Here is a 25,165-nt window from a genome sequence, read left to right on the forward strand (position 1 = left end):
CCTCATGAAGTTTGGAAAATTTATAATGGTATTATGTACTTTGTTTCTGAGGTGCTGAGCAGAATTTAGGAAAAAAGTCCAAGGGGGAGAGTACCTTTGTCCTATTTAGATACTTGATTGTGTCTGTTTCCTGGAGTCTTTCTAATGTTATGGTAGCGTGATGGGGAATATTCAGCACGTTACAGAATTCTAGCAATTGCAAATGATGTTTCTTGTTGCAGTGTATCTTTGCTGTGCCAGTTTTTTTTGTGCATTGAGAGATGCTCAAGGGAAGCTAGGCAGCTGTTACTCACTGTGCTTTCATTGAGGGTCTCATTGAGTAAATTAGAATAGAAACATAACTAAGAATTTTTTTAAAATACAAATTGAATTTTGAGACAATTCATTCGTTGTATATAAGGTTGTAAAACTCCTCTTATCCTCCTCCAATCTTTCCAGGCTGTATAAAGAGACTGCAGCAGATGTGAAGATCTCCCTTCACAGTTCTGTTGTTGTCCAAGGTGATTTAATATATAGTAATCATATTTGCTTTATAGTTCAGTTCATGGCTACTATAGGGATCAGAACCTTGTGCTTTTGAGTCCTGTGTCCCAGGTATTTTCGTGAATTATGTATGTCCAGAAAACATATATTACAAAGTTTAACTAAAGAAATGTATATGTTTAATTCTAGTTTTGAAACAAAATTATGTCAGATATTCTCTGATCTCAATGCTACTTACCGTACAATACAAGGCCATTTACAGTCTGAAAATTTCAAGGTATGTATTTCATTGTTATTTACATGACATAGAAGTCAAATAAATAGATGTTCCTGCACAAGAGATTGCGTACTATGATAGGTGGCTTAGACCTCAACCTTCCTAATGAAGCTTTTTTAATTTTTTAAATAAATAAAGTTTTTTACCTTGCAAAGATAGCCTTGAAATTAAGGAAGGAAACTAGCATCTAACAGCTGAAGTGTACCGGCAGATGTATAATTGTGGAGTTGAGAGGATCTCTATCTAGTACTTGAATTGCAAACAAGGCCTTCTAGCTTTCTGATTATTTTTGGACCACCTGTATTTCAGTTTGAAAAATAAATTGGGGCTGCTCAGTGTGGAAAGAAACTGCTGGACATAACAGCATAAAATTACTTCTTAACATTTTTGTGATAGGCTTTATTTTTTGAGGTCTGATAAGCAGTCTGACCATGGGTAGTTGAGAGTGATTTTTGAGATAAAGTGCTCTGCTTCTCACCATTCTCATGCTTAGCCTAGATTTCCTTCTCCTGTTTTAAAGATGCCTTTACAGTTCCTTTTTTTTTTTTTTTTTTTAAATCAGAAGCTTTAAATATAAAGCTTACAGTGTAGGTAGTTCTTCTGTATTAAGGTCTTTATCCTGGGTGTCCTACCTTCTCTACTCCCAATTGCTCTAGATTGAGAATCAATTTTAGTTATCTGCTATTTTAAAACTGTTTATTAAATCATATGGTAAAGACAGGCAGTAGATTTTTTTTTTATATCTACATCTTCAGCTACACTTAATATGTCAAGCTTGAGCTGAAGCCCATAATTTCAAATATACTTCAGTTCTACCAAATAAAGAAAGTAGGAAAATGATTTCAGTTCAATAATACGAATAAGCCAGTGTTAATTTTAGTTATTTTATTTTACAAACGGAAAGATATTTTCTGTTACACTTAGAGGCACCGTCAGGGTAGGAAGTGAACAGCTGAAATTGTAATGTAACAGGAATTTAAAGGGAATATGAAACCCAAGTGATATTTTTTAAAAAAGCAGTTCCTATATACATATTTTTGTAAAATTACTAGTCTTGTCCAGCATGGTATCATTGTAATATACTCCAGTGTGGAACTACTTAGGAGTAGCTGTCTACAGTAGTAGTTCTCTGTGGTGTATTTCCGATCACTTAAAATTTCTTAATACAAATTTATTAGCATTTTTTCCCCTTTTGCTTCTAGCAACGGGTGATGACATGCTTCCGAGCATGGGAAGACTGGGCGATCTATCCAGAACCATTTCTGATCAAACTACAGAATATTTTCTTGGGGCTTGTAAATATCATGGAAGATAAAGAAACAGAGGTAAGTGACCTTGGAAGTGATGCTAGCAGATAGAGAGGAAAAATGTGTAAATATAAAATAGGGCTGGCAAGGATTATTTTGATATCTCTGTTAGGGTGAATAAACCTTTTTTCCTCTGAATCTTTGGTCTTAAATACAGGTGTAACAGATGTTTTTAGATTCAAATACTTTTTAATCTGTTTATGCATTTGTTGCTTGTAGATGAGGTGCTGTGGTGGAGTTACATTGTGACACCATTTCAGAGCAAAGACTAGTGCAGGATGACAGGTGTTTCCTTTGTATTGGAAATACCCTGTAGTATCTGTCTGTGAATTTTGAGTTAGAATTTCAGGCATTAGTTTTAATTTCTGAGAGTTCTAAATAGCTAGGCATCTGGCTACCTGAATCATCCACTTTCTTTTTGTGTGAGTGTCACACTTGGATGTTATAGAGCCATCTGAGCTTTCTTAGTTTGAGAGGAAGGTTGTGATAGATCATTTACACTGGTGATACTCTACTTTGATCTTTCCTGTGTTGTACTAGAGCAGTAAGTTGCTATCTTTCCAGGTATGCTCCAGCATTTATCTTTTTTTTTTTCTTAGAGATTACTTTAAACAGGTTGTGTAGTGAGTTTTAATTATTGCATAGTGACATGTATAAATTATTATTCAATATTTTGAAGCTCTATGCTTAAAATTTCTAGAATACCATTAGCACTGAGTGAATGTGTACTGATCTGTTTAGTTATGTATAAATATTATTTAAGAGAATCAGGACAGTGGACACTAATAAATGGATGTATGTTTAGGATAAGTTCTTTTTGTAACTCTGTGGAAACACTCCTTACAAAATAGCGGGAGGGAGACCTATAGTATAATTGGAAGGTTAGCTTTTTTCCCTTAGCAGTACAGGGGGGGAACATGCACATATGAAGGACAGTGCCTGTATCTAACAAGTTAGAATATGTAGGTGTATTTATCATTTATGTGTGTTCCTTAAATTTGTGTTCCTGCTAAATAGTTGATTTCTGTCAGTTGTTCAGATTACTCGTTCTCAGGGAATCTTTCATGTGTATTAAATACAATTTATCTGACTGTAATTGGCTCATTTCAAGCTTAATAGCTCTTCTTTTGAACACAGGTATTGGAAAGCTTCCAGTACATTGTGGACAAATTCCAAGTTCTTATAATTTTTATAGGACGATATCGTCCTATTTTTCCTCTGCAATAAGCAACTGTACTTGGTAGCAAAAATTGTAAAGTTGAGTTTTTTGGGTTTTAGGTATTTTTAAAGCTACTCCTTTAAGAAGAAATTAATCAATAAGTTGAGAAGTAAAGAAAAGCAATGTAGATTTGTTCTTGAAATAATTATTATTTGCTTTCAGGAAGTACCAGATGATCTTGATGGTGCTCCCATTGAGGAAGAGCTTGATGGTGCTCCACTAGAAGATGTGGATGGAATTCCTATTGATGCTGCTCCTATTGATGATCTGGATGGAGTCCCAATTAAATCGCTGGATGACGATCTTGATGGAGTTCCTTGTACGAAATGTTTCAACTTTACTTTCAAATTGAATCTTTGATTTTTTGATGATTTTTTTTTTCCCCCAAGTAGTTTTTACAAATACAGCCAAGAATTAACATGGCATGTAGCTTCGTAAAATGTTGAATTGATTAATTTCAATTTGTTCTAGGAAGAATTAGTTTAAAAACTGCTTTTAGATAGTAATTGCTTCAGAGACACAGTAGATGTCTTCTGATGTTATGCACATCATGTTCCAAATCCTAATGTCTTTTCTTTGCAAATAATAAAATGGTATAATATGCTTCAGTATTTAAATTTGATTGTTATAGTAGGATCTTTCTGTTTGAACTCTTGAAGAGCTTTGGAAATTATTTTTCTGTGTCTCTTTCTCTAACAGTGGATACGGCTGAAGACTCAAAAAAGAACGAGCCTATATTTAAAGTTGCCCCTTCAAAGTGGGAAGCAGTGGATGAATCAGAACTGGAAGCTCAAGGTTAGTTTTTCAAAGTATATATTAAACTGAAACGCTTTCCTGTGTAAACCGAAAGCTTAATGTCACTTAACTATTTCATAACTATTTTCAGCTGATCTTTTTAAAAGTCTTAATATGATTTCTGTAGTAATACAGTGGGATTTTAAATTGTAGCAACTTTTTTTGTATATAACTTCGGTGAAGAAAATAGTGGTTTCTGGTTTTGTTAGTCTACTTCAAAAACCTACCAAACTTTAAAAATAATTTCCAGTTCATTAAGAATAAATACTGAAAACAAAATCTGGGTATGTGGTTGGCAGTCTTTCTAACTATTTGTTAGGAAGATAACATTTTATAAACTGACAAATACTTGGCTGCTTTTGAAGGATTTACTGAAACATGATATGCAATGTAAGTGAATATATCTGCAAATAGCAAATATTCTGCTAACGTGCAGTTTTTGAGTATTTTTGAGTATTTCTATCAAATAGAAAGTCTGTATTAAGCGCTAGATGCTGGTAAATTTTATCACATTGTAATTTTTGTTATATCTACAAATACTAATTTTCAGATTAAGTGATAGCTTTTTCTCTTGTTAAAATTATCTTACTGTCTCTTCTAGCTGTTACTACTTCTAAGTGGGAGCTTTTTGACCAACATGAAGAATCTGAGGAGGAAGAAATTCAAAAGTAAATATTTTTTCATTCTGATGAAAACATGTTCATTTTATGCCTCTAAGATTGAGTGTGTTTGGAACTCTCTATAAGATATGTATGTATAATAAGAGCAGGACAAAAAATGCAATTTTGAAAGTAGGAAAATAAGAAAATGGAGAAAAATCAGGATTTTAGTGCAGCATGCTTTCAGCCCCCATAATTTTTTTCTAACATGACAAATTACACCTTTTGGTAGAGTTGTTAACCTTAATCTTTAAATTGATGCTGATTTGATAACTTAATGTCAGATGGTATGAACTAAGGTAGTAGTATTTTACGGTTTGGAAATCTTGATGCCAGCTATGTATGAGTGTATCTAAACCTCTGCGTTTTGCTTTTGAGACGAACACAGTGAATAATGTTCTGATGTGTATGTTCCATTGGATGCTAATAGACTCCATGCCATCTGTTGTTTTTGAACAGTCTTTTACTTTTGTTCTTCAGGCAATTGAGAGCATTTGTTAGTAATGCTTTAAATATCTTACTGCATTGCATGTAGTCCTGCAGCACTCTAGTGGCCAGTATGTGAAAATAATTTTGAATATCAACCATGTCTCAGGTTTGTCTCCAAAAAGCGAAAGTGTAGTAAATTTTCTTCTGTTAAAAAACTTACTATATCTGAAAAGCATGATACAGCACTTAAAGAGATTTGGTTGAGGTAGTGGACTTGTTTTGTAGCTAAGTTAGATATGGATTTGGCGACTGTAAATTTCAAGAATTCTTCTGTGCTCTGTTTATATGAAAAGTGTAAATTATCTGAGTAATAAAAATTAACAATTTAATTAAGTGAAAATATTAAGATAGCTATCTCACAGATGGAGACTGTTTTGTAGCTGCAGACTTTTACATAACATGATCTTACTTAGCAGATTTCAAAACTAGTAACTAATCATAGAAGCTAAGTGGAAGAGATAGTAAATTTTGTAACAGATAATTGTCTTTTATATATGTATATATAGATCAGTTAATTCTGTATGTTTTCTGTAAAGTCAAGAAGAAGAAAGTGAAGATGAGGAAGACACTCAGAGTTCGAAGTCGGAAGAGCAACACATGTATTCCAATCCTATTAAAGAAGAAATGCCTGAATCCAAGTCATCAGTCAAATATTCAGAAATGAGTGAAGAAAAGCGTGCCAAACTCCGAGAGATAGAGGTCAGCATGCGGTGTTTTGTGCCACCCTTCTCTACCTTTCCAATCTTCCCCAAGTTCTCTACATATAATAGGGAGTTGTTTTTACTGAAATATAATTATAGTCCTATTATATAGTGGGGTTTTTTAGTCCAGTTTATTTTTTATAAAGGTATGTTTGCTTACAGCCTTGCCTTCCCTTGTTTTGGCTTTCAAAATAATGCAGGGAAAAATGAAAAATTGAGCTGGGGATATTGCATGTTGAGAATTACTCTTCTTTTTCAGTGTCCTTTTTCAGTACCGCTGGTAGCCTTAGATTGCTTGAGTTCCTCTACGCTTTCCTCCTCTTGGCAAATGGGAGCGACTTTTGGATGTGGCCTTAGTCCTATGCCTTTCTTGTTCCCTCTGTCTCTTGCCTTGAAGTGTCTGTATTTTATTGCATTTAAAAGTTGCCCTTTTCAGTGTCAGCCATCAAACAAACAAGTAGATGCAACTAAACCAGGTGGTCCTGGAAATAGGGCATTTTAATTGAACACCTACATGCAGTTTATAGGGCTCACTTGTTCTTTTATCCTTTTTCCAAGCATACGTGTTAGTATAGCTGTTAAGGTTGATAAGCACAGATTCTTATGTCTACCTGCTGGCTTCTGAGCTTGTGGATGACTGAGAAGGTAACTAGAACTTGAATTTAGCATGAGCTTTGTCTAGCAGTGAAGCCTTTCTGTCATACAGTGCCATGCAAAAACAGGTTTAAAATTGCATGTGACTTTCCAGCTTGTATTCAGTATTAAAACCCATGATACACTGAATACTGAAATTCTTGTACTTTCTGTTCAGTGCATTAAAATGATATTAAGAAGCTGCTAACCTACTTGTTGCAGTTGTAGCATCTCCAAGTGATAGATTATAATTTGGGTAATATTTTGAAGGTGGAATTGTGGCTGCCTACCTATTTATGCTATAATGTACTACTTAGCTAAAATCAGACATTGGCAAAGCCCCATAATATTCTTTTAAGATGTACAAGCAATAATACTTTAGAAAGTCACAACTGTTGTTTCTCCCAAATATGCTTCTGTTTAATAATTCAGGTTATTAAAATTAATGGACTATAACTAAGCACTTAGAAACCTCTTGCTTTTCATAGCCGTTTGAAAGTTCATGATGCATAGCCATTTGAAATGAGTAAATTCTGAATTTGAGAAAAGCTAAATGGGATTTATGTCTCACTTGACTCATGGTGGCAGTAGTTCTGTAGAAAATATATGATGTTACACTAATGAAAGTACAAGTGAAACTAGTTTTCATTTTGCTGTAATAATGATTGTAGTGGTTATGGAAAGGGCTCCTTTCAGATTGAATATCTGTTTTATAGATGTTATACTGGCAGTTGTGGAGGCAGATTAGGAAGTGATTTACTTTGACGAATGACAATTTTACACTGCACAAGTGTTGTAAGTTTTTTCATCAGTGTATCCTGTCTGTAACAGTTTAGGTGGTAAATATTTGAGGTTTTCAAGTGCATGTTGCCATCTTTTTTTCTTTGTGGTAAGTAAATTACCATCTCAGTTTCAGACTTTTGGAATTGCCAGAAAAGGATTGTAACTTTTTTCATTTTCAGAACATTTCAGACACTGTGTAGAAGGAGAAATTTTTAAATTTAAGTACAAGTTTGCCATTGACAGGAAAGTACTCCCTGTACTACTTTAAAGCATTCATGCTCAAAGTTTCTTCTTGGTATGTACCCAGTCCCTGCCAAAGAACACATCAATTATTAAATTTGAGGGGAGGAACTGAGGGGAAAAAAAAAAACCCCAATTACCAGCTCTAACAATTATGCCATCTAATATACACTGTTAAAAATGTTGTGCAAAATCTTTGGCAAAAAAAAAAGGCAAGTCTGATTCTCTAGCAGTTTACACGGTGACTAACAGGGAAGCTGAAACACATTTTTTCATGCATTTTTTGGAAATTCATGAATACAAAGAAATATTCTTTCTCTTGCCGTAGTTAGTAAATTAAGTTTGTCAGCTGGGAGGGGAAAGTGCAGTAAGAAACAAACTTTGGCCACAGCCATCAGACTGGTGCCATCAGAGAAGACAAGTTATTAACCCTTTGTTTGCCTTCCCTCTATACCCCCGTTAACCTTGCTGAAGTGTGAATTCTTTGCAGAACTTAGCAAGAGCAGAGGCTTTTTTGTAACACTGAAGAACAGTGATTTCTTTACTGTTTTAAGTGTGGAAAGATTGGCACTTTGCTTTACATTATAACTCAAATTTCGGAATGGTCTTTATGGTGCTGTGAATGTGTGTGTCTCTCTTTCCCTGCCCGAGGGACATATAAAAGAAAGGTGTATTCCTCTTTGTAAAGAGACCTCAGTGCTGTGAAGTGTTAGAAAAATGAGAGCTTTATGTTGCTTAAATTGTTCATTAAGCTTGTTTTCTCAGAGTGTACAAAAACTCACAGACAAAAGGAAGCAGCATTGTCCTCCTTGGACCTACCTTTCTCTAAGGTACTTTGCTTCTGTCTCCATCTTGCTGTGCAAGATTTCATAATCCTCCCCCAAAAAAGCACAGCGCAAGCTTCATCTGCAGCAGGAGGCAGGCTCTTTGGGAATCGAGATGTATCAGTGCTTCCAAAAGGGTCAAACTGGAGACTTGTCCTCTTTAATAGCTGCCTTTACTCACCTTTGTGTTAGCCACCTAAGACCTCAAAGTGGCATTTGATCGCTAATCAGAGGTAGAAGACTAATGGTCTTCAGTCTTCCTGTTCAGCCTTTCTGTTTTGTACCACTGAGGGTCGGATTCTATTATACCATCCTTTGTGCTCTGTCAGTACCCGCTTGCCCAGTGCGTAAACAGAGATTTTTATTTTTCTTCTTCCCCCCCAAAAATGTGTCATGGTATTTGAGGTACAGTTTATTTTTCTACCAAAAGCCAAAGAAGTTTTTCCTGCATGTCACACAGGGCAGGAGGTTACTCTCCTTGTTTTCTTGATATGAATTGCTTTACCAGACAAGATCAAAGATCCTTTAGTGTAGTATTCAGTCTCCAACAGAGAATGACTAGAACAAAAGCTAAGAATAGATTAAGCATAGTCCACAAGAGCGGGTTGTATCCAAGGCCTGTTTTGGATTTCAAGGCCCTGTATACCTTTGTCAGGGAACTGAAGTTCCATACAGTTTCCATTATTTCTTTCTCTGCATTACCGTGCTTAGTATGCAGAATACTCACTTTTGTATATTTGTTCATCAAGTCATAGGAGCTATCAGAGGCTTGTAATCATCACTAGAACTATATAACCCTTTGGTCTTTACAGTCTGTGGAGGTTTCTGTACCTAGCTCATTTGAGGCCACTGCAAAATGGCAAAAAGATATCCAATTAAATAGTTTCGCTATTTATAGCAGTTGTTCCTTAGAAGATAATGACTATCTTAATTCAGCAGATTCTGGTCTATTTTAAATCTTTGAATCTACTTCTATTTTACACAAAGACAAAAGCGAGGTATTGCTTAGCTCCAAGACATGTGGCATCCTGTGAGTGTGACTGAGCATGCCAGAGGTCTCTTACAGCTGAAGAGGTATTTCACATGTGTACATCAGTACTGCTGTCATCTGTTATAGCTGCAGAAATTCCACTGCTCATAGACTCGCTGGAAAACTCAGTTTTTCAAAGAAATATTTTGCTCTGCTTCTGGCAAAGTCTAGGACTTCTTGCAGCCATTGTTGGGGTGAGTCTGTTTTAAGGAAAAACAAAACACTTTGGTCTGCTTGGATGTCTGTCCTGTCTGTAATCAGTCTAGATTTGAGTGCAATTATATATCAAGCAGAAATTCCTATCTTTCATCAAGTATCTGGTGATTAACTTTCTAGTTAATCCTAGTATGTAGTATGCAGCTAACTTACCTCAAATAAGTTGTGTTTGAACCTGGCCACTTAAGTTCTGAGGCTGTGTAACTGTGGAACAACCTCTTGTGAAAAAGCTTTTTGTTTTCCCCCTGAAGACCACTGTGTATAGACTCCGTATCAGCAGAAGATTAGAAAACCAAGAACAGTTATTGAAAATAGATTCATTTTAAGCAAGGGAGGCTACCCACAGCACATCTGTTTTGTGTCAAAATGCAAAGAGCTACGGGCAGGGCTTCAGTTTGTGTCAGTCTGTGGTTTCCCTGAGCTGTGGTAGCAAGATCTTACCATTTTCTGTAACTTGCTGCTTACTGGTTAGTCTGTAATCAAGGCCTCAACTTCTAGGAAAGGCTGAATATTTTAAACTCTCCTCAAATGAGTTTGAGGAGGCGGGGGGGGGGAATTTCAAGATGAGAACCAATAGACAAGAGACATGTTGTGGAACTGTTTATCTTGAACTTGATGCCTCCTCCTGGTTAGAAATATGATCCCTGCATTGGACCATTTAGTAGAGATTGCTCACAGGAACTCCAGTGATATTTGACACTTCTGAAAATGTCAAATTGCAGTCTCTGAAAACCTCTAAACTCTCTGCTGTGGGAGGCTGCTGTGCCTAAGAAATTAGTATTACAAAGTTTTAGCAAACTGTTTTGAAAAATTTTCCCCTTCCATATTACCATGCGTATTACTGACTCCAGAGATAGTCTAGATAAAGTCAATGCATTTACTTCTAAGGATGAATGGACTTAATAGTTTTTGTCTGTTGGACAAGAATAGTTAAAGAATAACCCATTCAGTAAGAATATATTAGTTCTTTCTAAATGCAGGTTTACCAAGTGGAATGCTTACAAAATTCATCAATTAGATGCTTAAGCAGATCTAAGCCTAAATTTTAAGGATCTCTTTCTCCTGGTGGGGTAATCTGGAACTGTATGACAGGAATATAAGCATCATGCACTCTACATGAAGAGATCAATAAAAAGAACGTTCACTACAGCCAATGCGCTGTGAACAGTGAAATGGTGAAGGGAGATAACCAAACATTTAAGTTTATATAGTAATTCTGAGCAGTAGAATTCTTCAGAGAATTCTTCTCTGAACTTCGTGACCTAAGAAATTCCTTTTCTTTTAAAACATAGTTAAGGTGGTGATGTTTTAGGGCATAGCAAAAGCTGCTGTGCATGAAGGTGTAGGATGAGCTGATCTAATCAAACTGCTCACCTCTGCTGAAAGGGAATATCCTGATCCTCCTTGTGAGCTCTGGCACTTGTTCATCCTTCCCCTGAGCCAATACATCTCACTAATGCAGGGAAAAAAAAAATTGAAGGTGGGGAGTGGGCTTCTGTTGGATTAGTGAATTGATCTGGCTTATGGAAGGCTCAGTGAAGCACTGCAGCTGCCGCAAGGGCAGGGTGGAGGAGAAACCCTTTGCTTGGAGTGCAGGAGTGGAAGAGAATGATCTTTCCGTAGTGAGCTGTTGATACCACCTCAGCATTTTGTAACACACAGTCTCCTTTTCCAGGAGATGTACTAGAGCTGATTTCCTCTACCCACATCTTTCTAAAAGGAGTCAGTTGGCATGGGTTCAAAGGGAGACACAGCAAGTATGCAGAAGAGAGATCCATTCATGACTGGTCTGTAAAAGACCACAGCTGTCTCAGGAAACCATATGTTCTTAACATAGTTGGAGTTTGGGGAGGTGTTGAGCTGTTTTCCTATTTTTTCCTCTCTTCCTTCACAGGGAAGTGGTGGAGTCACCATCCCTGGAGGTGTTCAAGGAACGTGTGGACGAGGCATTGTGGGACATGGTTTAATGGGCATGGTGGTGTTTGTTGGTTGACAGTTGGACTTGATGATCTTAAAGGTCTTTTCCAACCTTAGTGATTATGTGATTCCTCTAGGCATCTGCTAATGACCACCTTCCCGCCCCTCCCCTGGCTCTGTCCACAGTTATTGGAAAAGTTACATGCAAATAGTTCCTCTTGACATTTTAAATTTCATGCCAGAAGCGGGCTGTGTGACATGCATGTAAGACAGGCTGCTAGAAGTCCAGCATTTCTTTGCGTCCAGATTAGCTTCTTAAATCAAGTAAAGCCTGTTGATTGGATTCCTAGTTTTCCTTCATTTCAGGTTACTTTGGGCTATAGACTTGTGCTTCCTTGCTCTCAAAATATGGTTAAACTGAGGTAGTGTCACAGCTTTGTTGGCTAAAAATGTAAAGAAATAAAATCTTGTAAGGATGGGGTTTTGTTTTGTGGGTTTTGTTGCTTGTTTTGTTTTATAAAATTATCTGTGTAATTTAGTTGGGAAAACAAAGTAGAAGTCTTATGGGCACGTTCATACTATGACAGCCCAAGAGGCCTTCTGGATCAGCTAGGCCTCCTCTGTAGTCCTTCTGTTTGGTACTGAATGTGCTAAGCAATTAATGGCCTTGGAGTTTACATGATGGTAGAGAATACAATCTTGATTTCTACCAGAACAGGTGGTACAGGGTGACACTAAATATATGGTTCCAAGAGGTATTCCTGCTTTTGAAACTTCTCCATTTGAAGGGGGCAGAAGAAAAAAAATGCCTTTATGGAAGGTGGAATGGTATTTGACAAAGGATGATGTCAGTTTTCCATTGGCTGCTGACTATTTAATTGGCTGAATTGTAAGCAAAAATGAAAAATGCTCAACCATAGGTAGAGCATACTCTGTAAATAAGGGAGATAAGCAGAACATTTGTCAGTAACTTACCATGGTACAAGATAGCAATGCTTCCCCCCCCAAATGAGTTGCTTCAAAAATGAAAAATATGTTGTTGGCATAAGCTCTGTAACTGAAGGGGAAGGGGATCCTGTTCAAAGTAGTGCTATCCTTCCCTAGGTTTTAAGTTTTTTAACATACTTATTCTTGTGATTAGTTGTTTTTGTGATACCTTTCTTTTCTGCTCAGACAGTAATTGGAAGGGCTGATTAGAATGTGTGGTAGCTTCATATCCAGTCTGGCCTGCTGCTTTTGAGAGGGAAGAAAAAACCTTTAGGGTTTGATTTTTGTGCCTACTTCATATTGGGGAATTGAGGACCTGGAGAATAAGAATCCTTTCAGATGGTCAAAATGGACACAGTTGCAAAGTCTTTTCCTTTGTGTGTTTTCAGTGTGGAAGAGTTAAATGTTTCTAAAGAGAAAACTATTTTGTCTGTTCGCTAAAAATGAAACCTCAAGCACCGGAAAAATCTACTCTTATACATATGACTGTGCGGGTCGGTATTGAAACAGGAAATACAGGAGGGTCAGAGCATAAACATTTGGAAGAGGGCTGACAAATACAACATGACTTATTACCAAGCTCCTCCCCAACCCCACAAAAAAGAGACACTTCCTCATCCACAAAAATTGAAGGGTTGTTTGTAAAAGGCCAGGTCAGTAAGAATAAAGAATTGACAAATGATAAGAGATGTAAGTGAAGTTTAATGATGTGAATCAACTTGGAGAAAGGTTTTAATGTATCTAGACAAAAAAAAAAAAAAAAAAAAAACCACGTGGAAAAATTCTGACATTTGCTTAACTTTGTGACCCAGTTGGGGATGTTATCACAGTATATTTAATGTTATGTTTAGCAGCACTAGTGAACTGAATTTTGTTGCTAAGCTTGATAGCACATGAAAGAGTATTATGTTAGTAAAAATCACTTCTTTCAAATCAGCCACTCTGTGCAAACAACCCTGAAGAGGAGATGCATTTGTTTTGTGTCCTAATTATGTCAGCCATTTGATTTTAATATTTAGGGTTAAATGGAAAAAGGCAGTTTCTGAAGGAAAACTTGGAGTAGACAGGAGAAGTTGAAACAATATATTAAGACACCTGCAGTAAATGATCTCATTTTGAAAGGAAAAAAAACAGATAATGATCTAAGAAATATAAGGGTGCAGTGTTCTAATGATGGGAACAGAATTTAGTAGAATAACAGAAAATCCCCTTTATTTTTAGTTCTTAACATGTCTGTAAACAACTGCAGGTGCCTGCAGATGAGTGTGCGGTTTTGTTGCTTTGATCCAGTTTAAATAAAGTTAGTATATTTTTGTGCACAAACCTGTATAGAAAGAATGAAGAACACAGATTATAATTCATGGAAATTTCATTTTCAGCCACCTGCCGAACTGGATAATAATAAGCCCAATAACCTAATGGTCAGTATTATTTTCACAGCTTAAGGTGATGAAGTTTCAGGATGAGTTAGAGTCTGGGAAAAGACCCAAGAAACCAGGCCAGAGTTTTCAGGAACAGGTTGAACACTATAGAGACAAGCTGCTCCAGAGGGTAAGAAATGTTCTTTATGTTTGGCTCTGATTCTGTGATAGGCTTTTATTGAGATTATCAAATGTAAGGTGGCATTAAGTATAACAACACATGGTTCTCATTAAAATTCTACTGTAATGTCAAACTGCATGTCTAAGTCCAGGTGCTTTCTGCAGAGTAGATATAATCTCTCTTTTTAATAAAAATAATGTAGTATTTCACACTGTACAGATGCGTATCATTAGAATGTATGGAAACCTTAAAGAGGTCACTTCTGGGTCTACTACATAAAGCAAACTGTTAGGTGTGGGAAAGGAAAGGGAGAGCTGTCAACTGAAGATGTTCATCAGACTTTTAATTTTGCTTTTAGTAATTGATCCGTTGTGCTAAATGCTTCCAAAGGGAAGAGAAAGAATAGTATTGAGCAACATATGTGCTTCTGATTCTCCAGTGTCTAAGATTTCCTGGATAATTCCAGCTCATACTATCAACAAAAGTCCATAATTCTGTACCATTACCATTTTTAGTAGTCCTCTCTGGACTATGAAGTCAGAGTGGCTTTAAAAATTAGCATCATGTATGTGATGTCATGTGATCTTGAATCTTTGAAACGAAACGAAAGAATAGGTAACCTGTTTGGACAACGCGTTTAGTGAGAGGGAGTAAATGGCAGTTGCTTCTCTAATCTGGTGTCACAGCCTGATCAATGATGAAATTAGGTACTGATGCACTTTCTTGGAAGCTAAATACAGATAGGCAGTTTTCACCAGGTGTTTGTCTGTTGCTTGTTCTTTGCATTATTTGGTGTTCAATATCTGACTATTTCACTAAAGTAATTTTGCACAGTGCCTTGAAGAAAGAGACTAGTAAAAATTAAGAAAGCTGATCCCTGAAGGAGATTTACACATTTGGAGGTTGATGTTAGCAGTTAAGACTTTAATTTTTATAAGGAACTTTCCTTTTAAATGTAGTTGCATCCTAAAACTTCCCACTTGCTCAGTGTTTTCTATAATTGGAGAAAGAAGTGATTTGTACAATAAGCACAGAATGTTTAGTGAGACAGTAGCTTAAAACCCAGAAATCCTAATCCTGGTAACTGTTAGATGCCTTGTGTTGAATTATTTCAACCAGCTTGCAATATTTTAGATTTTTAATAATTATCTCACTTTCCCTTTCAATGATGAAGGTAATATTTAGTTAAGAAATATTTAATGCTAATTTTAACAGGTGTTCTTTAAAACAAGAATAACCCTGTTGTTAAGGAAATAACTTTATCTTTTGCTTTAATACCATCATAAAGTCAGTTTGTATAATAATAATAATAATAATGTAATACTCATGCTGATTGCATTTCCCACAAAGTTGGTGGCTGGTCATCGTTTTTTGTCTAATTTACTCTAGAATAAGCGTTCCAGGAGTAAATTTCCTAATAGTATTGTGTATTGTTAAGAGAATAGGAACTTATAGCTATATAAAGTATTGTTTATTCCGATTTATCAAGATGAAATAATTAGTTACGCTATCAAATAAGCTAGGCACATCTTCAGATCCCATTGATTTGGTAGAATTTAACAATAGTTTACAATAGTAGGTATAATGATAAGGGACACTTGAAAATTCTACTGGTAAGTCTTCTGCGTAAAGAAAAGGTGAGACTAGGTTAGTATAGCTGTACTGGTATTTCCTGCACTTGTGTTGTTATCTCCCCTCCCTCCTTCCCCCACCCCCCTTTTCTTTCATTTAGCTAAATCACCCCTTCTTTGTCTTCTTTATGGGGTATGCAGGGAATATATGTGTATTTTTTGCCATGGAAGGCAATTTTTTTATGCCAATACTGAAAGAAGCACATCTCTTGATCTCTGTGTTCAGACTTGCTGATGGTTTAGGTTTATTTTTGTAGAATTAATTTTCTAACTATTTGACAGACAAAGGAGGTGTGCTCAGGGTATATATTTTCTTTCAAAATGGTCCTGTTGATATACAGGAATGGACCACGTCTGTGGTTTTTTTAACAAAGTGGATGTTATTGTAGAATCCTGTTTGTATTTTTGGTTTGTCATTAAAATGTCTTGTAGTTATGAGATTATCTCAATTTTCAGTCTGGATTAATGGAGATGAATGCGTATGTGTTAAGTAGAAAGAGGTTTCTGGTATTCTTTCATTTTAATTTAGTTTAGAAAATCTGTTACAGCTGTAATGTTTCCCTGAAATTTGTAAATTTAAAGACTGTTCATTTCCAATTAGATACTCAGACTTTCTTAGGGTGACATCTTTCATGTTTTTGTCAGTGTTTGTGTTACAATAAATATTTCTGCTGTGTTCAAAACAGTAGTAAAGATTTGAAGGGCAGGTATGGTGTGACCATTAGTTCCTTCTCAGATTATGCGCTGTGTTCCTGCAGTGCTTTTATGCTGTTTGTGATTAGCTTGATTGTCTTTACTTAATAATTAGTCACACCTCCTCTGAAATCATGAATGCTCCTAATAATTTAGGAAAAAGAAAAAGAGTTGGAAAGAGAACGGGACAGAGACAAAAAGGACAAGGAAAAATCTGAATCCAGGTCCAAAGATAAGAAGGAAAAGGAGGAATGCACACCAACAAGAAAAGAGAGGTATGGCTTTCCTTGGAGTAAAGTGGATAGGAGGAAAAACCTTACAGTTAGTATCTTTGTGTACAGTTGCAGCCTTGAAATTACGTTGTATCATGCATCTTATTTTAAAAGAAAAACACAAAACCACCCAACAACAAAAAAACCCACACTTTGGGTATTAAAACATGCTTAAAAATTTTAAAGGAATTGTCATTTTTATCCTGCCCCAAGTGACGTACCCTTTTGAATAGAATCCCCTTCTGGCTCATTTAGGCCCTGAGGAAACACAGTAAAATAATGACCAGTTGAAAACAGGGTATATTTAACTCTCTTTTAGGAGTAAATTGACTGCAGTGTATTAGCCAGAGAACTGTACTGAAGTCAAAGCACAAATTATTTGTGGTAGTTTAAATGTTATTCATCTCATAGTGAAATTTCTTCAGAACAGCTAGTTTTAGGGTAGTTGATTGTACACTCTGATCTAATACTTGTATAGCCAAACTATTCCATGGTATTAAGTGTAGATATGGTAAAATGCCTTGCTTTTCAGGAAACTATGACAGAACGTTTTTACACTGCAATAAACAAAGATGAGTCACAGGCCTTAATTTTTTTTCAACCAGAGAAAATCTGGTGCACATGTTGAACTTGATTTTTTTTAAGTAATAAAAAGCCTACTGCTTTTTAATTACTTAGAAGGATCTAATGTTACATTGGCAAAAGAAAATATCTACAGAAAGGAATCAGTTTTCTTAGTATACATTTTCACTTCTCTGTGTGTCTCTGCGTGTGTATGTACATAACTGTATTTGCGTTCTTTACAAAGGAAAAGAAGACACAGTGCTTCACCTAGCCCATCTCGCAGCAGTGGCAGTAGACGAGCAAAATCTCCATCACCAAAATCGGAACGCTCAGAGCGTTCTGAACGGTCCCACAAAGAGAGTTCACGTTCTCGGTCATCACATAAAGATTCTCCCAGAGATGTCAGTAAGAAAGCTAAAAGGTAAGCTGTTATCTTCTCTATTTCAGGTTGTAGAAAAGTTAAGTAAATAGGTGTGTTTTGGTTGGGTTTTTTGTTTGTGTGGTTTTTAGCAGAGCACATTCGATACACAAGTATTTTCTCTCATAATGGACTATGCTGCATGTTCCTCGTTAATATCTTTGGACACTTGGTGTCTGAAATGTATACAGCCTCCTGCCTTGATAGCTCGACTCTTCACTTCTATGTTCTTGTTTACCTGTTTACTGACAATTTTGAGAAATACTGCTTTAAACCAAAGCACCTTGCTGCTTTTCCCCTTTGAAAATAAAAAGGTAATAATCTTCTGTAGCCCATAGATATTCTAGAATTATAGTGAGCATGCAGTCTTTCACTGATGATTTGCTTACATGAAGCTCCTCTCCCATGGTTTGTTTTTTTAATGAAAAAAAATTCCAGGTTAGATACTGCTTATGGATTTTTGTTTCTGAAGTAGGTATATCCTAATCTCCAGACTGACACAAATATTTGTCTCTAGTTAATGTTAAATATAGGATGAGATTTTATTATTGCATTGATGCTTTTGTAGCTCAAAACTCGAAAGTTCAGCTTCCACTTCTTTTAGAGGTGTAGAATATCTTATTGATACAAGATTCCACAGACATACTGAGGAAGATTCCTTTGATGCTGTTGAGAAAATCATAGTACTTATTTACAGTAATCAGATTCTTGTGCTATAAGTTAGGAATTCAAATAGACGTAGAAAAGTATTTGAGATTTTTTTTAGAGTTAATATGATGCTCATTCAATTTAGATTATATCAGATTAATGTATTAGGTGTGGGTTACATGACAGTCAGTTTATTCAGTGTCCATTCTTTTTCTGTGGGGTTATATCACAAGCTGAACATGTTTGAGAATCAAAAGTATTTCAGCATAACACAGTTCAACATAATTTTTCATTTCTATTCTCTTCTATATGGATATAGGCTGCTATTAATACATGAGCCAAGGTGGTTGAGGCATATGTGGAAGGTTGTGAATTCCATATGTTGGTTTAAGAAGGGCATGAGTTGGTGTTGTTTTTCTTGTGCGTTCTAAGCACTGAAGCTACGCCCAAAATACATTAAAAACCTTATAATGCAGAAATTGCCTTTTTTCTCAAAAGCAGGATATCGTTCTGTTACTTCCTCTTACTAGAGAAAAATATTTTCTACCTTGTTTAACTCAATAAACGAATGCCAAATAACTGCAGAAAAAGTTGGTATTATCAATTACTATTTGACGCAAAACTTTTTTTTTGCAGGTCGCCATCTGGCTCCAGGACACCCAAAAGATCAAGAAGATCACGATCCAGATCCCCTAAGAAATCAGGGAAAAAATCCAGGTCTCAGTCCCGTTCTCCTCACAGATCTCACAAGAAGTCAAAGAAAAGCAAACACTGACAATGTTACTATTTTTTATGATGCTGTCACTTCGTGGAAATGCGGTTTTGTTTTTGTGCCTGAACAGTCTGTTAAAACAAAAAAGCATTCCTGATTTTTTTTTTTTGGTGAATGCACGTGTATACTCATGAGTACCGGCATCTGTAGACCTGTCATTGTTTTATATTGTACAAAATATCTTCATTGTGACTATTTCCCAAAAGAAACATTTTTGTGTTTAGCAGTTTCATCAGAAATATGTGTAACTGATCTGCTGGCAGTAGTGATATTTTGTTTTAGAATGTTGTGATATAGCAGAAATAATGCAAATGTTTCCCCTTTTTGTAGCTTTGACAATTTGAATTAGATTTCAAATAAAATCTGAACAGAAAATTAAGATGTTGTTTTCTTGCCCTAAAGATCTCTAAAGAAATTCATAGTTTGTTTGGAAGTACTGTGTATTTCAGACATACTATGGTGTTTAGGTCTTTCAGTATAGTGGTAGCTCTGTTCCTGTTTTCACTAGTTTGACTATCCAGAAAAAAGCACCTTTTAAATCCAGTGGATGGGTTTTCTTTCCTACCATGATATTTTACTGTAAGAACAGTTGAACAGTTTGGTACCTACCGTGATAAGCTTTACAAGTAAATCTTGCTTCGTATTTCTCTATTTTAATTCCAGGGAATATTTGTGACACCAGAGGAATGGTTTTGTTTGTTTTTAAAAAAGGGCCTCTGCAGAGATGCATCATATGTGTGTGTATGTATATCATAATCTATATATATGATGTATCAATAACAAGCCATGTTTATGGCATGCATGGGGAACAATGAAAGGACAGCAAGCCTGATGCTCTATGACTTCTTCCTTAAGTATAGGTACAATAATTGCAACCTACATACACTATTGTTTTCTAAAACTGATTTTTACTCCAAAAAGACAACTTTTACATTATTTTATTGAATTTATTCCTCTGTTGTGGAAATTCTTCAAAATGGGAGAAAATAAATTTTTTTATTACATATTTTATTTATTAATATTTTGGAATCAAGAGGCTGTTTAACTTTCTTTTTAATGTTAGGCTTTCCCTTCTCCAAACTGGTTCTGTGTCTTAGGCATTGATGTGGCTTTAAATTGCTTCACCTTGGTCTCTTACCATGCAACCTTTCTGTGGGTGGGAGGGGAGGAGGGATGAGAAGTGGGGAGGGTTCAATGTTTATACTTGGAGGTGTGGGCAGTTTGTAATAAAAACATAAAATTAAAGGGATCTGGCCTCCTGTGAACTGTTTCTAAAAGCAAAAGCTGTACTTAACTACAGGCACAGAGTGCTGGATGATAGCCGGCTATTATACTTGTGTATCTACAGGTTTTACATTGTTAGAATTTTGTAAATGTGCCAGGGGAAAAGCTTATGTTGTACATATACATAGCCTAAGAGGCAACACTTTCAGAAGCAGGATCTAAAAGGTCTTCTGAAGAATGTGTGTATTTAATTTAAAAAAAAAAAATTTCTCCGTTTTTTTTCCTGATGGGAGACTTTATTATAAGATTATATAAGTTGTTGCAAATGGGAGAATGAAGTGGAGAATTCTCTTTGCGAATGAGAACTAAGAGATGACCTGGAATAATGAAATATGGAGAATGCATGTGTACTGTAAAGACTTTCTTAGAATGAGTATTGAATAATGCATTAGAATGAGAAAAGAATACACCTTATATCTGTTTATATTAAATTATAAAGAATCTGGTTTGGAAATATGCAGAGTTTATTTTTTTATATTTTTTCTTTCTCCCTGTAACACCAGGTGTTTCAGATGTACAGATTTTGGTAGCTAAACTATTAGGAACTGAGTTATTTTTTTCTTAAATGCTGGGTATTCACACCTGGCACAGACTAGGTAAGGTTTTCTAGAGCAAAAAGTAGGTACTAAAATCCGTTCGGGACAGGGAGAATCCTAACTTTACAATAGGAAGAAGATCACTTCAGATCAGATTAACTTCTTTAAAACTATTACTTCTATCTTGTAGCTGTTTATAAATGGAGGAGTAATAAATAGCAATGTTCTAGGTGAAGTGAGACCAAAGATAGTTTGCCACTGGAATATTCCATCTGCAGAATCAATTGTGTATTTCATTTAATAGCTAAAAATCCCCAGGGTAGAAAACCACGTGGCATTATAGGTTAGCTGTACTTTTCAATAGTTAATTTTGATTTCAGCTTTTATAAAATTCTCATTAGTGATTATAAAAGTCTCAAGCCAAGTAGCTAGAGAGCTAAAGGAGCACACCCACTAGACTTTATTTTGTAACAGCTTTATTATGCAATACCTTTTTTTCAGTATCTTTATTCTCTAAATACCATTCTTATACTTCTTGTTCTTTGCTTCATATCCTGGGCTTTAGAAAAACTGTTTTGTATGTAACAGTCTCTTAAGAGCAATTAAGTATCTGTATACTTAACTGGATGCCTGTTTTTTTCCTCCTGTTGAACATCTTTTGATCCTACTTTTAATTTTCTTCCCTTCTTTTAGAAATAGTTTTGTCTATAGTTTGGCTTTTCTGCAAAGAAAGGGTGGGGGAGACAGCATCTGGTAACAAATCTTTTGTAAAACATGCAACTTAATATTGAAGACTGAAAATCAGGCTGCCTGTGAAACTTATTTTTCCTTTGGTTATGTTGCAGTGGCAAGGTATAGTTGCAGTGTGCCATTACTGTGTGACTTGTGTTTCTGCAGCTTTTTGCGGTGAAATGGTGAAAAATCATTTAGATGATGTAGGATAGGGGTAATTTAAGTATTGATCCTAGGATTCAGAAAGTAGCATTGAGATGAATCCTTATGAAAAAAATCTCTGACCTGAGGAGGTGTGGTCCAGTGTTTCTAAATGGTGTTTATGATTGTATGGGAGGGGGAGAGCCCGTAATACCCTCCGACGCTCCCCAGTCAGTGAGCAGCCTACCCTTCGCTTTGAGAGGGGGAGGAGGCATGAGTGGATAAGGGGCTTCTCTGTCCTCTCCTGCCCTGCCTTATGGATGATATCCGAGGTAAATGTTCATCCTTTATTGTTGAGGTTTGTCTAAAGCAGAGAAACTGAGAGTAGCTTGCTACAGCCAAGTTCTGGTGTGGCTGAGTGGCCCCCCTGCAGCCTGAAAGAGCAGCTGGTGGGGCCCATCTCCGTGTGGGATCCCATTAGAAATGGCATGTTTATAGTATATTCCCAGGTAGGTACCAGAGACACTCATGCTGGTACATTTTGGTGAAGCCTATCCAGTGCTCTATAGGACAATCAGATATTTATGCAAAGGCCTTCTAGGTCCAGAGTTGTAAGTTCATCTGAACCAGTCCTGACCTCTGTGTCTCTGTAAGACCTGGAGTCTCCTGCTCTGAGCACGTGGGCCCTGTCCCAGTGGAGAAAAGCTACTTGGTTGCATAGAGTCTCCTGACAATTAAAATCTTTCCTTACCAGTATTACAGAAGTGTTTGTATTTGAACTGCCTCTTTCAAACTCTGACTTCCTTTGACTTCTCCGCGCACCAGCTGCCTATACCTTTTGTAATAGTATTCGAGGAAGAGTTGGTTTCTGAAAGTCAATGTCAGGTTTTTACTTGGGCACTAGGCACTGTGCATGTGTTCTCCCCCCACCTCCCTCTTGGAGGTTTTGTAGTGTAAAATAAACAACTTATGAACAAGGGTAAAAAAATTATGCTTTCCAAAGCATATATTTAGAATTGCAACTATCACTAATACGAGTTCATCTGTCCCGGTGACAATTTACAAATCACCTTGTGTGATTTGTAATATAGCAGCTTTGCCTAAGCACACGTGAGCCCTTTAAAGTTGCTGGCTTATTGTATTCATTGTGGTTTTCTGCATTGAAAACTCCTCCCGTGCTTTTTCAATTACGAATTTAGGATTATCCCCACCATTGGGATAGCTTTCAAACTTCTACTGATTTTATTTAATAAATTTCTGAGGCAGATTTTATAGCTGAAGCTGTGTAAAAATTGTATCAGACTTCCAGTCTGGCATGAGTACTGCCTGAGACATCTAAGTTAGGGAGCACTAAAATGGGAAATGCAGTTTTATCCTTAGGAGGTTTTGGAGGTTCAACCAGTGTTTGAGGTGTGTTCTTGGCACGTTGAAAGTAAATTGTGCTGTCTCTGAACTGTGCCTGTAAGAGGAAGGTATCTTGAAGAGTTCATGTTACATGACTTAAAAACTAGAATCTTGCGATGAGAAAAGCAAGATAGGCCAAAAATGGCACATCTGTTCTGAGCATCTTTGACTTTAGGCAGCTTGCTTGTGGGTTTTTCCTCCACGTGGATTTACAGTCTTTTGGTGGAATTAACGCTTTTAATAAATAAAAATTAGAAGCGTTGTATTTCTGCAGATGGATTAAGGTCTGAACTTTGTATCCAGTTTTAGATTGCTGGGTTGCTGTACTTTCATATAGCCAGCTGCTTGAGGAATTTGCGGTGAGACATTTCTCACCTATTGGAGGTCTATACTGAATACTTTCATAAGGACACGTATATTTGGCTGCATTAAGGTAAAGGTAGTTTTGAAGGATATTTGAATTGCTACTTTTTAGTTAAGATTGGTCTACTTTCTATGCATTTTCTTTGTTGAAAAATCTAGGTTTTGGGGCAATTATGAAGGTCCAACAAGAGAAGTGAATTATCTACAGCTGAAGCCAGCAGCAGTGGAATAATCTAGATGATAATTTTACAGTTCTCTTTTTAAAATCAACTGTGCAGCGTCATGAGATTTATCAAATTACAAACCTGATATTAGCAGCAAAATCCTGAAAATTATCTCAGAGTTTACTTTTCTGAATAAGGCTATTGAGCTCATAAACTTATATTTTATTAAAACAGCTCATAGGAGTATTTTAAAATTTCTTCTTGTTCTCATTGCTGCATAAGCTATTGCAAGACTTTCAGTATACCACTGGCTCATGCCACTGCTGTAACTGCTGCTCCTCAGTATGTAAGCCGCTCTTGGAAGAATCATAACTAAAATGCTAATTTAATTTGGTCCATGTGTATTTTTCCCATATAGGATGCAGAAGTCTTAAACAATTGCATACTGTTTTTCCTCCACCTGCTTCTGTCAGCACAGTCAGTTTTCATGGGTAAGCCTGTTCCATTTGTCACTTCTGATATCTAATCTTGTGCAGGGATGTTTCACTGTGTAACTTTGTCATAAGCTGGAAAGTTTTCTGTTTGTGGTTATTTAAAGAGGAAATGGTAGTTTCACATGAACTTTTTTGTCTTACTTGCTCTTGGTTTTGTATTTTATGCAGAAAATTTTCCAAATGACATGGCGACAATAAAATTGTCAGTTTGCCGATATCCAGAAATGGTTTTATTTTTAACCTGGAAGGGAGCGATGTTCATGCGAGTTATGCTAAGAGCAGTTTCTTGGCCTCGCCAGTTCTTCTGCTGGTAGACGCTGATTCTGCCTGTGTTGTTGAACTGTAATTGCTGCTGCTGCTCTACTGTCAACAGTGACCTCTCTGCTTCTCAGAAACTCATTAATGAGGCATGGGCTGCTCACTGTGTAGTTGCTTGTATAATCCTCTCTTGAACAAAGAAAACCTCCCACTTGGACCTGCTGCTCAGATGTTGAGATGATGAGCAGCTTTTCAATAGCTAAAACCGTTTGCAGGAACGTCAGGCAAAGGAAATGGAGTCCATGTCATGCCATAGCAGGAGGTTGTGTGTTAATGGCTGGGCCAGTGTCGCAGCTTGTTGCTGCTGTGGGGTGCAGGTCCTATTCCTGCTTTCCCTGTGCCTCCTGTTCTCTTACTTTTCTTGTCCTCTCTGCTGCCTTTTGTGCCCTGTGAGTAGCCAGTTCAGCTCATTAAGGGAAAACACTTTTTTTGTGTGCTTGTTTTCACTTGGTTGACTTTCTGCTGGCTTAATGAGTTGAATTGGCTCAGTGCAGAGAACAGGGGCAGACAGTAAGCAGGATGGTCCTCATTTTTGCCAACGGTTCACTTGTAACATGCAACTTCATCCACAGTATTTTCATTTGGAGCATGTGTTTTGATAAGATGGGCTGAACTGATGCTGCGCTCTG

The 25,165-nt window shown here is 36.5% G+C and overlaps 1 protein-coding gene across 2 annotated transcripts in view; it reads left to right on the forward strand.

Annotated features, from left to right (window-relative positions):
- U2SURP (U2 snRNP associated SURP domain containing) overlaps nucleotides 1–20,012 on the forward strand; it is a 46,886-nt gene extending 26,874 nt beyond the window's left edge. For both annotated transcript variants that reach the window (XM_059822357.1, XM_059822358.1), the window contains 10 exons: nucleotides 673–760; nucleotides 1,963–2,085; nucleotides 3,449–3,605; nucleotides 3,986–4,081; nucleotides 4,683–4,749; nucleotides 5,766–5,928; nucleotides 14,001–14,111; nucleotides 16,583–16,701; nucleotides 17,507–17,683; nucleotides 18,965–20,012. In XM_059822357.1, coding sequence (XP_059678340.1) covers nucleotides 673–760; nucleotides 1,963–2,085; nucleotides 3,449–3,605; nucleotides 3,986–4,081; nucleotides 4,683–4,749; nucleotides 5,766–5,928; nucleotides 14,001–14,111; nucleotides 16,583–16,701; nucleotides 17,507–17,683; nucleotides 18,965–19,103 — 1,240 coding nt within the window. In that variant the 3' untranslated portion in view covers nucleotides 19,104–20,012. The remainder of the gene's footprint in view (nucleotides 1–672; nucleotides 761–1,962; nucleotides 2,086–3,448; nucleotides 3,606–3,985; nucleotides 4,082–4,682; nucleotides 4,750–5,765; nucleotides 5,929–14,000; nucleotides 14,112–16,582; nucleotides 16,702–17,506; nucleotides 17,684–18,964) is intronic.
- The last annotated feature ends 5,153 nt before the right edge of the window (nucleotides 20,013–25,165 follow it).

Source organism: Gavia stellata, chromosome 11, assembly GCF_030936135.1.
Source record: "Gavia stellata isolate bGavSte3 chromosome 11, bGavSte3.hap2, whole genome shotgun sequence".
In the NCBI taxonomy this organism is placed as follows: Eukaryota; Metazoa; Chordata; class Aves; order Gaviiformes; family Gaviidae; genus Gavia; species Gavia stellata.